The 14,167-nt window shown below is 43.6% G+C and overlaps 1 protein-coding gene across 13 annotated transcripts in view; it reads right to left on the reverse strand.

Moving 5' to 3' along the window:
- The window catches only part of LOC126518504 (uncharacterized), a 212,639-nt gene that overhangs the window by 19,869 nt on the left and 178,603 nt on the right, over positions 1–14,167 (reverse strand). For 4 of the 13 annotated variants that reach the window (XM_072287101.1, XM_050168293.3, XM_072287110.1 and 1 more), the window contains 5 exons: positions 12,864–13,121; positions 11,217–11,465; positions 8,985–9,302; positions 7,453–7,512; positions 2,082–2,271 (listed from right to left, as the gene is read on the reverse strand). In XM_072287101.1, the coding sequence (XP_072143202.1) occupies positions 2,082–2,271; positions 7,453–7,512; positions 8,985–9,302; positions 11,217–11,465; positions 12,864–13,121 (1,075 nt within the window). The remainder of the gene's footprint in view (positions 1–2,081; positions 2,272–7,452; positions 7,513–8,984; positions 9,303–11,216; positions 11,466–12,863; positions 13,122–14,167) is intronic. The other 9 variants (XM_072287100.1, XM_072287106.1, XM_072287103.1 and 6 more) reach the window with 9 other exon arrangements.

Below are 14,167 nucleotides of genomic sequence, written 5' to 3' on the forward strand. Positions count from 1 at the left end.
ACTACTATAACAGCTGCAAACAGGGATCATGGGCAGCAAGTGGCATACGCGCTCCACCGAGGCATTGCTTTGGTGGCCCAAAGAGGCACCTTTTAAAAGATGCGAGAAAGTTGCCACGGCAGTATCTCAGCTTGAGGAATCCAGAAGAAACGCTGGGATGAGATCGCCACAAGCATCTCGCCACGTGCTTCCCACTTGCTTGCATAAGAAAACCGCATGCCCCTCAGCCTTGCTTGCTTTACACGAAGCTTGCCGACATCCTTCTCCAAGGCATCCATGTGCTCCATGTAGTGAAGCGGAAGGTCCCCTCGCGAAAAAGAGCCCGTAAGGGACTGAATCATCTACAGGACCTCCCGTGGGGACAGCGTTGTGGCAGCCTGCCCTACCGTGTCAGTGCTGCCATCGTGGCCGTCACTGTTCCTATCCGATGCAAGCATGTTCGTGACGATCACCTCATCGATTAGGAGAACTTTCCAAATCTTTTCACAGGCAACGTCGTTCACTGCCAATGATCAGCGGGCGGATCAGCCATGTTCCGTTTCGGCGGCGAGTCAAACGAGGCTGAGAAACTACGTGGCCAGGAACAACTTCAATGCAACAAACAAAGACAAGCATGTGCAACTTAATTCATGCTAGCATAACTGCGCAGAATGAGGGCCCAGCACGCAATCTGGGAGCAGCACCAGCAGCATTGCCAGCCCAGTTGGGGCAGTCCATTTGTGTGTCGGAGGGTGGCACGGTGCAGAGCTATGGGCACAGCCCATTTGTGTTCGGAGGGGTGGAAGGGCAATGGCAGAGATGCGCGTGCATCTCTCATGGCTGGCGTGCATCTCTCATGGAGAGAAGTGCGCGGTGGCAGTCGGGGTGGGACATTGTAATAAGCGGGTTATTTCTCCATAGAAAACATACAAAGTTGACAGTGCAAAAGCTTTTCATTGTTATAACCAATATATTGTTAAACACGGTATCGCTATAAGTGGGTTTGACTGTAACAAGGAATGCGCAGGGCACCCCAGCCTCATCATCCCAGTGAACTCTGCTTCAATGGAATTCGGTTTTTGATTATGCAAAGTCGGACACGTCTGGAGAAGAGCTTTTTTTTAATTATTATTATTATTCATCTGAAGAGTTTTTTCTCATAGTCCGGGTTCCCTTAGACTGCTTGGTTAAGACCACGTGATGTGCAGTAGAACAAGAACAACTAGTACAACATGAAGAGATAGAAAGACGGCAGTGTGGATGACACAGCTAAGACGGGTAACTGACGTTCTAGTTCAAAATAAGAGGGAAAATTTGATTGGGCAAGTCATGTACAAGGATAAGGTTAGCAGTGGTCAAATAGAAAAACAGAATTGGTTACTAGAAAAGGGAAACTCAGTTGAGGACAACATAGAAGTGATAACGCTAAAAAATTTGCAGGCACTGAGTGGAGTCAACCAGCATATTGCAAGGATGACTGGAGATAACTGGGAGAAGACTTCATCCTGCAGACACTGTATGTGTCAGGAGTTACCAGTAGTAGGGGAGCGATGAATATTCAAAACATTCATATAATTAATTGTCCTATTCGATTTGCTCCTCGGATCAATTTACTTTTGGCATCATTCAATTTGTACTCAAGTAGGTCTCAAAAATTTGTATTTGCACTCCAATAGTTACAGAAGACACAGAAACGTAAAAAAATCACTGTATAAATTTGTGGGGACCTGCGATCTCGGGCTCAGCCTGTAGCCCTTAAGAAAACCGAGGCCACAGGCAGCTAAGGCTTAATCTTCCTCCTGCAGGGCCAGGCCAGCTGTGTCACCTGGGAATTCCAGGCATGAGCAGAGCTTGCACCTTGCGATTCATCACAGGGAGTAGTTCTTACAGCAGCTGGTAAGAAGTGCCCCAGAGATTATCCACACCCCAAACAACGGTGCTGAAAATTTTGATATAACTGACTCAGCTTGTTAAATTTACTATTATTCATCAGCTCTTTTTACTCTCTACTGTCCTCACGGCACTTGACACGGTGTTCACATTTTTGTGCAAACGTATATGGTAGAGTGTTCTCTGAACTCTGGCCCCGAGTTCACACCAACCTAGAAGCTGTGCCTGGCTGATGACAGTGGGCTGTTGGCTGGAGATGATCTGAGGGTTGTTCTGGGAAAGCTGCTTGAACTGGTTGGTGTTGATCACTTGAGCAGTGGTCATCTGGCCTGATCCCTGGGCATTTATTGTGTTGGCCATTAGCGGTGACTTTGGCTGCAGTGGTGTCTGCTGACTCATCACCTGTAAGTGGAGGCGACATTACGATCTAAGCAAAGATACAATGCGACTACAAATTATTAACACACAAAATAATAATAAGACACTTTTGCATTCGCTAATATAGGTGTACTGACACATTTTTTCAGAGATGTGGAAACTGTACAAATGCTTCAAACATGTAAAAGGATGACACCTAAAAGTATTAAAGTTGGGAAACGCTTATAGGGTACTTTAATTTGGCCTTAAAGTTGGTTCTGAAATGCTGGACCTAGCGTCAGTGACATTACTGCGTGATCGTGACACAAAAGATTTTCTTCACGTACTGTAGCAGTGAAGTTAGGTATGATGATCTTTCTCATAAAAGAATAAACAGGAATGCTGCATAAGTTTTTTCTGGCTGTGTTCATCTGTAGCAACCATAGCGGTCACAATGGCGTTAGGTCACAATGCATCCATTCCTAGGTACCAAAACTGAAACAGGTCTGCAGAACCAAGCATTACAGTTAATTATCAGGGCAATCTCGTACATGTGAGTATATTTTCAAAGGTTTGGAGGGCTAAGGCCTTCATTTTCTGAAAAAAAAAAGAAAGAAGGAAATGTCATGCCAGCACTCCTCTACCAATAATAAAGATCCACAACAAATGCTGGCAGATAAGAGAAAGACTGGACGTTTCGCTTGGAAAACCTTTTAGCTATTCTAGGTTAACCAAAGTTACAAAAAGTCAGTTAGCTTAGAGATTAATGATATTGATACCACTCTGAAACCATCAAATGTGCACTAAACCACGGTTATGCAATTACTAAACCAGTAAGAAAATAACTCATCTGAAAATGCCAATAGAATTTTCTATTGGTCCAACAGAGCAGTCTTATGGTTTCTATATGTAACTTATTGGAACTCTATGGGTTTCCTTTGGATTCTATTGGTACCAATAGGGTCCAATAGGTAACATATATTTGTTGCCTATAGGACAAATAGAGATTGCATTGGTACCAATAGGTGACAGCTATTTGTCACTTCTAAGAACGAGAGGCTCTTATTGGTATCAAGAAGGTCCAATGAGCTACGTGTTGTCTATTTGTTTCCCGTTGGACCGATGGGGACTGTAAACATAAATATTATGGAGCTGAAGATTTACCTAGCAGCCCAATTCCCCAAGATACTTCACTGTACCACACGGAAAAGCATACAATAGAACGGTGTTGGTAAATTACGGAACTTGAGCACTGAGACTGTAGCAGTTTTGTTTAAGGTCAACTTGATTTGTCGGCAGTCCCCACCACTTCACTGGGCCAGTGAAGCCCACATATACGCAGTTGTGTTGCTGGCATTCCAATAACGACTCTGCTATGCCAAATCATGCTAATCGGTGTGTAAGTGCAACTAGGCTGCAAAACTGTGCCTGACTGTGTGTCCGTCGATACACCATCGCTATGAAAATTAGCGCACGATCAACAGGCGCTGGCAGTGGCAACCTTTGGCTCCTCAATCATTTGAGGTTCTTCCTGGGTTTTCCCAGTGTCTGCTGGAATTTGTGTCGTCAATTTGCAATTGTTGTATGCAGTCCATAACCACACAGAAGCACCATTTTGGCAACCTAAGGTGAATACAACAAGAACAGTCAGCCACACCAAACTCGAAGTAGAGCCGGCATGACTTTTGCTACGATGTTACCCGCAAAAGCACGAAATGCATGCCTACTGACCATCATATCTTCCTTGAACCTGCTCACTGCCTCATCTGTTACGTACTACAAAAGTCCGCCCGCAATGTCGATATATAGCACATGTTGTGATAGGCGATATGTTGACGTGACCTGACATGACTTTTATGAAAATAGACACGGTGCTCTGATATAAGGAGCGATACTACCAAGTGCGTTACTGATAATTCCTGTGGTTCAAAGGAGCTGTATGCTTTTTGTTTATTTCTTGCTGTCTCTCTGAACATATCCGAACTTCCAAGGCTGTTCTAAGCCTGTATCAGCAGTTGCTCGCTTAATTCTGCCACAGTCCAGTGTAATTTTGAACTTTCTATGCCTGCTTAAGTTCTTCATTTGTGGCTATTTTTGCACATATTTTAGTTAAGTACTGTCCTGCAAAGTGCAAATAAAGAACCTTAAGCTTAACCGTGGAGTAAATGTTTGTATCATGCTAGCATGCGTGGTCTCCTTATGATGCAGCCTTTAGTCTAGCAAGCCAATAGCAGATCAGACCAATATGCATACAGGACTAATAGGCTGATTGAAGCAATACACTTATAGGACCAATGCACATATACAACCGCCACGCCTATGGGACAAATACACATATAGTATTGCCAATACACTTTAGCAAAAATATGTTGAGTAATCTAATATGCTATTGGTTTTTCTTTTGAACTTTTTTGCTAAGCAACAGAACACGACAATCAAAACAATTTCCCCTAAACAACTTACATTTCTGCATTTTCATTCAACTAAATGTAACAAACTTAATGCCAGAGCTGCAAAGCATACAAGTATCACACAAGCATCAGGGATAACTGTAAGGTAACAGGGAACACATGGGAGAAGAAGCAAAATGGGATGGCAAAATAAATGTGGTTGAACCTTGTTACAATGAAGTCACATTGAACACAAAATACCTTTTACATGCAATATTTGTTATAAAGGCAAAAAGCGAACGTTCACAATAAAAATATAGTGATCAAGGTGCAAGCCGATATTGGCAAAGAAAATTGCGATAATCTATGCAGCATAAATGAAAGTATGGCGCCTCCTATGGGCCAGTAAAGGGCCTCCTGTAGATTTTGATAGCCCGCTGGTGGCATGCCACGCCAATGTGGGGCACCTGAAAAATGCTAAATTACAAACGTCTGTTTTGCACCTTCAAAATGCAACCATGTGACCAGTGATAACATGGTACTGGCATGTTCACTTGCCAGTTGGCAAGTGAACATGCCAGTACCATGTTATCAGCTAGGTGAAACCGTTGGCGAAAACATGCATGTGAGTGCAGAATATGCAGCTTTGAGTTGCTCTTGCTGAGCAGTTGATGTTTAGCAGAATACATATTTTGAGCATACAAATATTCGCTTAGCTCTAAGTGATACCGTCTCAGATCTGGTATTTTCGGTTTCATTATACAGTAAAACCTCATTAATTCGGACTTTGCGGGACCAAAAGAATGTCCCAATTAACCAAATGTGGAATTATCGAGGGTATCAAGAAAACACTAAATGAATGATTACTACGCCAACACACTATTATGTACTGAATGAATGAGCAAACCTTGTTTCTATTTCACACAATAGCAGTGTGGAATCTGCAGTACTAATCATCTCATGATTTATTGGCTCTCACAGCGGTGAAGGCCTCGTAACTTCCTTCGCAGAGCAGCCGTGACGCATGCCTTCATCTAAGGCACACTTTTCACTACTGCGCACACATCCTGATTATTTTTTCACCAGTGGGCTGGTCACCAGTGATGTAGCCAGTGCTCTTCATCCTCAACAGATTTGCACCGAGAGAAAAATTTCACCGACGAATACAATACTCCCCAATACAAAATTTGAGCGCAGCTCTATGCGCGTTTTCATTTCCCAATATACTGTATTTGCACGATTCTAACGTGCACTTATTTAAATAGAAGGTGCATTCAAATTTTCATGCATGTTGCAAACATAACTACTTCTACTCAAAATCAAAAATGAAACTGATTCTTACAAATTAAAAAGAAAAAGCTCAATGCACGGTAGCTAGCTACAATGCCATCCAACAGGTCCCCACCTGAAGAAAGCGACGCTCGGAGACATCGCAAGTTGGGTCCATAGTGCGCGGAATAGGCTGCAGAAGTGTGCCATTTCTAATGCATTAAATAGAACTGAAGATGACTTTCTGTGGCCGGTAGACAGTAAAAAGGAGGTGTCGCTGTACGCCGACTTTAGGGCCAAGTGCATTTCGTTGCATAGTAGAGGGGATTCAGAAATGATAGATCTGGTTTTTTGTGGCAACATACGTGCTGTGTGGCGATTTTTTTTTCGGGATTTAAAAAAAGCCTGTGAAATACGAAACAAAACCGGCTGCTGACGCAGACGTGAGCGCCATCTATTGCAAGTTCATGGTTGCTTCCTCTGCTTTCCTCCTCATGCTACCACTGCACTCTCCTCCTCCGCTTTCCCCCTCGTGCTAACATGCTCCTGCATGGAGTGGGCTTCCTTTAGTGGAACTGTGGAACTTAATGTAAAATAAACTCTTTTTCCTTCACTCCTACTACCAGACGTATTCGTCGATGGGCTTCATGGATTCCTGGCCCAAATGCCACCTTGAGCCTCAACAGCGCTCTCTTCGCTCTTGCCATCTTTCATCTGCCTCTGTGCTGGGTGTTCACTTTCACCCTTCGCTTTGCTCGTTCGCTCAGTTAAGCCGAGGCACGACGCCGAGGCCCTCCGAAGCTCAGCGTAGAAACGGCCGCCTGAGAGCTGCACTCTAAAAGAAACAACTCTTTGCCGCAACTGCTGCAGAAGAAAACACGACCGCTATCAACGCGATCATGGATGGCAATCTTGCAGTTCTGAAGACATGCGGCCGACGTGCACCCGAATTCATAATGAAGCTGCCGTTTGCCGCAACTACTGTGGACAAAGCTGCGGGGCTATTGACGCATTCATGAATAGCCACTACGCAGTTACGAAGGCGCACAGCCAACGCGGTGTCATGTGCTGCAGTAAGCACAAGAACAAAGGCTTTAAAGGCACAAATAGGCACGAAGCAATGTGGTGTTGCCGTCATTCACATACAATTTCCTTTCTATTGCAATGCAGACTTTTCCACTTTGTTTTGGATGGACGCTAGCACCATTCTTGCTCTTTTGTTATGCACATTTGCGGTACTCCGTGCTAGCCAAGCACCGAGAGTTGTCCAAATTAATCGATATGCGGCCAAATATGTCAGAACTAACGAGACCTTTATTGCATTAAATAATGCACACAGGCTGTCAAGATCAGAGGACAAGTTCGAATTATCCGATTTTCTGAGTTAATGAGGGTCAAATGAAAGAGGTTTTACTGTACAGCACTCACAAGACAAAACAAGGCCAACCAAATTTTTGATTTACTTCGCAATATACAATATTTCCTTATATCTGTCTTCATTATAACAAGGTCCAACTGTAAACATATAATAACGGTAACAAAAACAAAAGTGTCACTAAGGGCTGACCTGAGCATAAGAGGTAGGGGTGTGTACCTTCTGGGACATCAAGGAAGCATGCTTTACCATCTGGATGCATGGGGAAAGAAGAGGAACAAACACAATAGGAATATGTACAGCAGGGCCAACCAAAAGGGGAGACAGGCATAACACAACAGACAGCCCTTGTGAGGAGCAGTGTCAATTGGGATGGAAGCAAAAAAATCAGCATGCCAAGGACACCCGTTACACAACACAGAGAGCAAGCGTTCACCCAGAAGTGATAGGGTCACTGGTAAGGAGGACAGGGATGTGTGCTTGTCTGGCCACATTGCAGAAATGCAAGACCAGATTACAGGAGAGAAAGTGGGTGTCTATCTGGTCTGAGAAATAAATTCCATAGGCACTTAGCTTGCAGTAATAAAGTCTTAGGTTTTACGCACCCAAAGTTAGGGGGCACAAACTGCCTGGAGTACAAAACAAAGCGAAATGGCATACTAAAGAATGCAAGCGGGGCATAGAACTTTGGGTATGTTATCTCTAAAACTCCCTTATGATTGTTAGGTGAAATCGCTTCTAAAAAACAGTATCAAGAAGACTTAAGTTACTTTAGCTCCTTAGTATTTCTCTTCCTCAATGACATCATTGAACTAGTCCTCTTGGAATTTTCGAGATGATAAATTCTTACATATAAAACAAAGGGCAAAGTTATTTGTGACAGGGGCACCTCAGCTTGGTGCGTCATTAATAACTTCAAATAATGGTGTGGGGCACTTGCCATGTCAGCGATAGAAGGGTGGGTACTTATGAACCACGGGCACTTACTCAGTATTCTATAGTGAAGTACGCATCTTCATTCGCTACATGCAAAACATATGTAACTATCAACTGTTCTGTAGTGCTACCTGTTACATCACGTGCATTTTCTGTTTACGATGTGTTTGCAATGCTCTCAGTTACAAGTAATACACGAACAAAAAGAAAGTCAACCCCATGGTGCGGAAATCTGCGACATTTCGATGTTTGATTTTAAAGGTGAGTCCCTCAGGAAGCACTCCATTTGCACAATAATGATCAGGTCAGGCTTACAGTGCTGTAAACTGGTCGACTAAATTAAGCCTCAGGGGGACATTCATGACTGCTCTGAATTACGCAATGATTGAACTGATGAGTTTCTTCATGAACAAAGTAAAAGGTAATCAATAATGTATGTAGGTGAGCAAAAAGAAGACAGCGCTCTGTGACAGACCACGGTGACAGTGTGCCACTATACACTTACAGGTAAAACACGCATGCAGTGCTTAAAGTCTTAAAGTCTCCCTTTGTTCGAGGAGGGGCTCCCATGTAAATATGGGCTGCTTGTATGCATGACGCATGTCTGTGTGTGCATACATATGCAGATATGTATGATGTATGTATTGCTAATTGCCAGGCAAGGAGAGGCCAGGACTTCCCGAAATTTTTGGTGAGAGAACCCAGCTCTCCTGAGCCTTCCCTGACTTTAAGCCCTGCATGTATGCAGACAAAATTGGCAGCACAAAACGAAACAAGTCTTGTCGAACCTGTTGCTGATGTTGCCACATTGAAACCGGATGCTCGTGGATTCCGAAGCAACTTACGAAAGGCTTGGCCTTGTTAGCATCCATCTGCTTGGCCTGATTGGCAGCTGGGAGGATGCTCTGGCTCGAGATGAGTCCCAGAGGGTTGATGACCAGCGTCTGCTGGCTTGTACTGGTAGATGGCAGTTGATAGCCACCGTGGCCCATGACCGTGGTGCCCTTGTGGATCATCTGACCGGTAGGAAGGCAGGGTTTGCCAGCAGCACTCATCATGTGGCAGTTGGTGGTCACCAGCGTTGGTGCGCTGCTGATGGTCACTCCCTGGAAATCAAAAAAGAAGAGCCAGAAATGCAAAAGCTTTAGCATACATGTACTACAGGCCTTAATGAGACTTTATGAACAGTTTGAGTGTATGTGTGCATCTGTAAATATTTGTGCCATTTGCATGATCCCTGTGTAGATACATATTAACTTTTTACCAAGCACCGGTACCAGTATTCTGGGCCATCAGCTAGGCAAACTTCACACTAAAGTACTAAGTCAGTTTAGACTTCTAAAGTATTTTTCAAAACACTATTTTCCTAGTTTCAAGGCAACAGGTTTGCTATTAGAAGAAAAAATGAAAATCAACATTCCATTTTCTGAATTTCCCACTGAAACCTCTGCGCCGGTACATCAGTTTGACGTAAAGAATTTTCACATATTCTTTCATATGTGGGCCCTTTGTGGCTCAGTACAACTTTACGTTCATTCTTTGGTTACATTAGGACACAATGTAGTCAACTTCCATCAATGAAAAATTAACTATGCCCCTCGTTAAAATCAATGACGTCATGGCGAGTGGGTGCAGGAACTTCAAGGTGGCATCACCACAAATCTCGTTTTTGCATTCTTTCTGGGTTAGCAAGCCTGTCTCATGGTCAGAAGGGCTTTTTAGCATTGTAGAATGGTAATATAGTAATGCAGCTCAACTTACTTTTCTTTAGTCTCAGCATTTTTCTCGCTCCAATGCACACGTTTATACATACAAGTAACACACAAACACATGAAGTAGCAGACCATCTCAAACAGCTTTGTCCTCGGAGCCTTTCACATGTACAAATTACATTTACTTATTTTTGCTGATGTTTGCTCTCACCATTCAGCCTTCTTCAATGAGTCACTCTTCTCGCAGTTTCAACAATCCTAGCACAAAAATTGTCAAGAATCCCTGAACACGCACACACATAAAAGCAGACAAAGGCAGTAATGCACACAAGTCACAAATTAACACACGTAGCTTTAGAAGAAAAATTCTGGAGGGCCGCACAAAGGAGCACTTAAGGCTGAACAGAACAGCTGTAGGCAGGAATGCGTGTCTCCTCTGTTTAACATACTTTATGCAAGATTACCTCCGATTACAAACCGGCAGGCCTTGATGACAATTGCACTTTCATGAACATTTCGCAGAGGAATGCTGTGTTTCAGCTCGTGGAGGTGAGCACAGTAGCAGTTTGAGATTAACGATACTGAATGGAAATACTTGATTCCATTAATGGTCATTTGTTGTCATCCTAATGATTTTGCAGCAGCTCACTATTTCACTGTACTGTGCAGCCAGGACATTTACAGACAGGACAAAGAAGACGCAATACGATAGTTTGTCCTCTTTCTTTATCATTTCTGTAAATTTAGGCTGTATGCAACGGCAATCATTAACCAACTAGTAATAAAGACGAAAGTGTCGTCTCGCTATCTCCACAGGCTCAAATTGGGAGAGCATAAAAATGTGCATAACTATCTTTATTTGTCGTACCCTCAGGGCCAGAGGAACTGCAGAAAGGAGTGGTAGTAAATGCATGACAAACAACACAGTGCAATAAATACAATCTAAGAAACATTATGGTTATACGGTATCAGCTACTGTGCCACAAGAATAATCCAAAATGCAAGAGTTTGTGGTTATAGTATAATGGTAGCTAGATCTCACAAAAGAGAGCGCTATCATTATTACCTACCATATCAATGAGAAGGTTGTTTCAATCAATGGCCAAGCCAAAGAAAAAAATAAAGAGACTGGGAAAGATACTCCACAAGACATGGCTCTGTCCCCTACATTATGATGCGGTGATCAACACGGTAAAAAAAAAAAGTCTTGAATACACAATAAAACATCTGACATACATAACTCGAATGTAAAATGCTGCGGACAATTCTCTACAAATACAGCTCCAGAAAATGCACCTTGATACACACCTTGCCTCCTGGGTTCACACTTGCGATGGACACGGCTGGGATGATCGTGGTCGTCCCGTGCGGTCCCCCTGCCCCACCCTGCTTCGTGTGGTCCATGTGGGCCTTGCTCTGCAGCTGCAAGTTCAGGCCCTGCAGGGCCCCCATGCTGTGCTGCTGGATGGCGAGGTTGCCCGGCAAAAGCATCTGCTGCTGGGTCGAGTACAGCTGTGGCAGGTAGTGGTTGGGTAGCGACTGCTGGATCACCTGCACCTGCACATACCAAACAGAGGCCTTCATTAAAGAACCTGCTTCACACGAGTACTACTGCACGTGAATAAGCGTGAATGCGACAATCAGCCATTTTCGTGAGTGCGAGGCGTGCTGGGATAGATGTCACTCTGTGAGGCATATGCTGGCTTCACTTGTAATGCAAGGCTTATTTCACCATGTCCTACATGACTGTGGATGCAGAAGCCATCAATGCAAATAGCAATATGAAACATGCATCACCATACATTCCAGAAAAATCAATAGTGCGCAAGTGGATTCAAGAATGTAAAACACTGGTCACATCATACATGTGATTAATTCGATAAGTATTCTCGGCTTTAAATTCGTGACAATGGTCACAAAACTTAAGATACCGTAGCATGACATGTGTGAGACCGCTAATTCAATCATAGCAAGAAACTGGCAAAGCAGTCATTTGGAAAATGTAAAATGGTGATGCATAGCAATATTCACTCAAGGTGCATGCAACGCAATTGAAGAAACAGGCAAACAAGCTATTACGTAATGCTCATGACATAAAGAATAAAAAGAAACAATGGATGGCGCACGCCAAAATTGTGGACTTTTCTACCTCTCTGTCAACTTAAGAAATGAAAGAAACACTTGCTTTTGTCCTTACTGTAGCAGAATGTTTTTGGATAACAGTATGTAGCCTTTTTTTATAACACTGTGCAATGAACTCTTTTTTCATTGTACTAGCCATCCGCCCTTCTTGCCAATGCAAGCGCTTATAAGCATCTGCCGATATGTCAGCATTGCTTATCGTCACTCAACACTTTAACCTCGCAGGACTAGCACCCAAGCTCCTTCATGGACCATTCTTGCTCTGCACTAAAGACATGTTCTTGAAACAGCCAACTTCCTTGGTACTGCGCCCATCAAACATAACATACTACTATAGGTCGGCGAACTCATTCGTAAGTCGACTAGCTTGGACTCGCACTAACCAGTGAGCCTGAGTCCAACTGAGTCTGCTTTTGGCGTGTTTGAGATGAAGTAAGCCCGGTTGAGTCAGATTTCAATGATGCTGAGTCCGACTAAGGCCTAAGTTAAACATATATTTTTAAATGCCGCCTGAGTAAGTTCTGTTTACCTCGCCAACCTATGCACACTACAGGGAGAACACATTCTGTGCCTTAAGATAGCAGCTGCACAGTCGGAAGAAATCTGAACCTGCTCCTAAGTTACACAACCCACCCAAGATAAGGGCAACTGCACTACCAGTAGAGCTAACTGAGATGCTAGTAAACAGCAAATTAAGCTATTCGATAACTGGAAGACCCTGAATAGCTTGAAACAATACACCAGCCAAATGTGTAGTGCAGGAAGCCACAAGACTGGGCATAATACGATAGCACAATAGTGGTAACCACTTACGGGCTGCAACTGTGACTGGGTCATGCTCTGGATCGCCTGTTGGGGGATGACAGTGCATGTCGACGAGTGCGGGGGCATGGGGCCACCGATGGGTGACTGTGGTTGCTGAGGCTGCAGGTGGGCGCTAGTGGTCATGGTGACCTGGTTGGGAACCTGGGTCACAGCCACAGAGGTGGGTGATGCCAGGTTGGGCTGTGAACTGACCACAACCTGTTGTGGCTGCTGCTGCTGAGTCTGTTGCTGCTGCTGTTGTTGCTGCTGCGGCAAATATTGCGAGACAGACTTCTACAATCCGCACAACGAAGAGAGTCATAAACACATGCATACAAAAACAGGCACTAGTGACATTCAAGCTCTAATGGGGGAAGTACAGTAGATAAAAGAAAAAAGACGTAATCACATGATGTAAAAGTCATCAAGTCACCAAACAATCTTCACATTGACTTTTCATCTAGTAAGGCACTTCAATGCAACGCATTCTAATGGTCTTGATCTTCAAATTGCAAGCAAAGTAAATAATATACTAGTGTAACGATAATCACACCTGGCTCTATCAACTGCCATATTGGCTTCATTATCAGACTTTTGGGAATTCATGCTTAATATTATGCATTGTGTGAAATGGAGTGGTGTGTTAGCAGGTTGTGCACGAGCACACCATGAATTACAAGTTCATTGGAGAAAATGAAATTCTCTAAAGGTTTGTACTCATAGCAGTGGCTCCATTTCAATTGAAGCCGCTGCGGTGCCGACATGCTTAGCGTCCCACTGGAATATTCTGGCGGTAAGCCAGGTGTATGAGATAAAGATTCCCAAGCTAGCCTGAAAAATGGGAAAAACTGTGCTTATTGTGGAAGTTTTTTCACAGTCAAGAGTACTGTAGAAAACTGCACCACCAAACTCGGCAACATTTGGTCCGACATAAAGTCTGGCACGGAGAGTATAGCAACTACAGATTACACACACACACCTTAGTAGCAACATACAAGATAAGCTTTCAAGCATGCTGTGTCATTTGTCACAATGTAGATTAACCCACACGAAAGATATATTTTATAAAAGTCACAAAAAATCTGCTACTGCTTGACAAGCATTGAGCTTAAGTCCAATCTTAGGGTGGTAAACACTTGAGGGGGGCTACGACATGCAGCCTAATGAATGTACCTGGTAAATGAAACACGAATCTGTGAGCTTCCATGCACATTTTTTTAAGGTTCTGCGAGTGCTTGAATTCTTTTCCTACAAGAGGACAATTTAGCACGGCGTGCCATATAAAGTTGCAAGACACACAAAAGCACAATGCT

This window comes from Dermacentor andersoni, chromosome 3, assembly GCF_023375885.2.
Source record: "Dermacentor andersoni chromosome 3, qqDerAnde1_hic_scaffold, whole genome shotgun sequence".
Taxonomy (NCBI): domain Eukaryota; kingdom Metazoa; phylum Arthropoda; class Arachnida; order Ixodida; family Ixodidae; genus Dermacentor; species Dermacentor andersoni.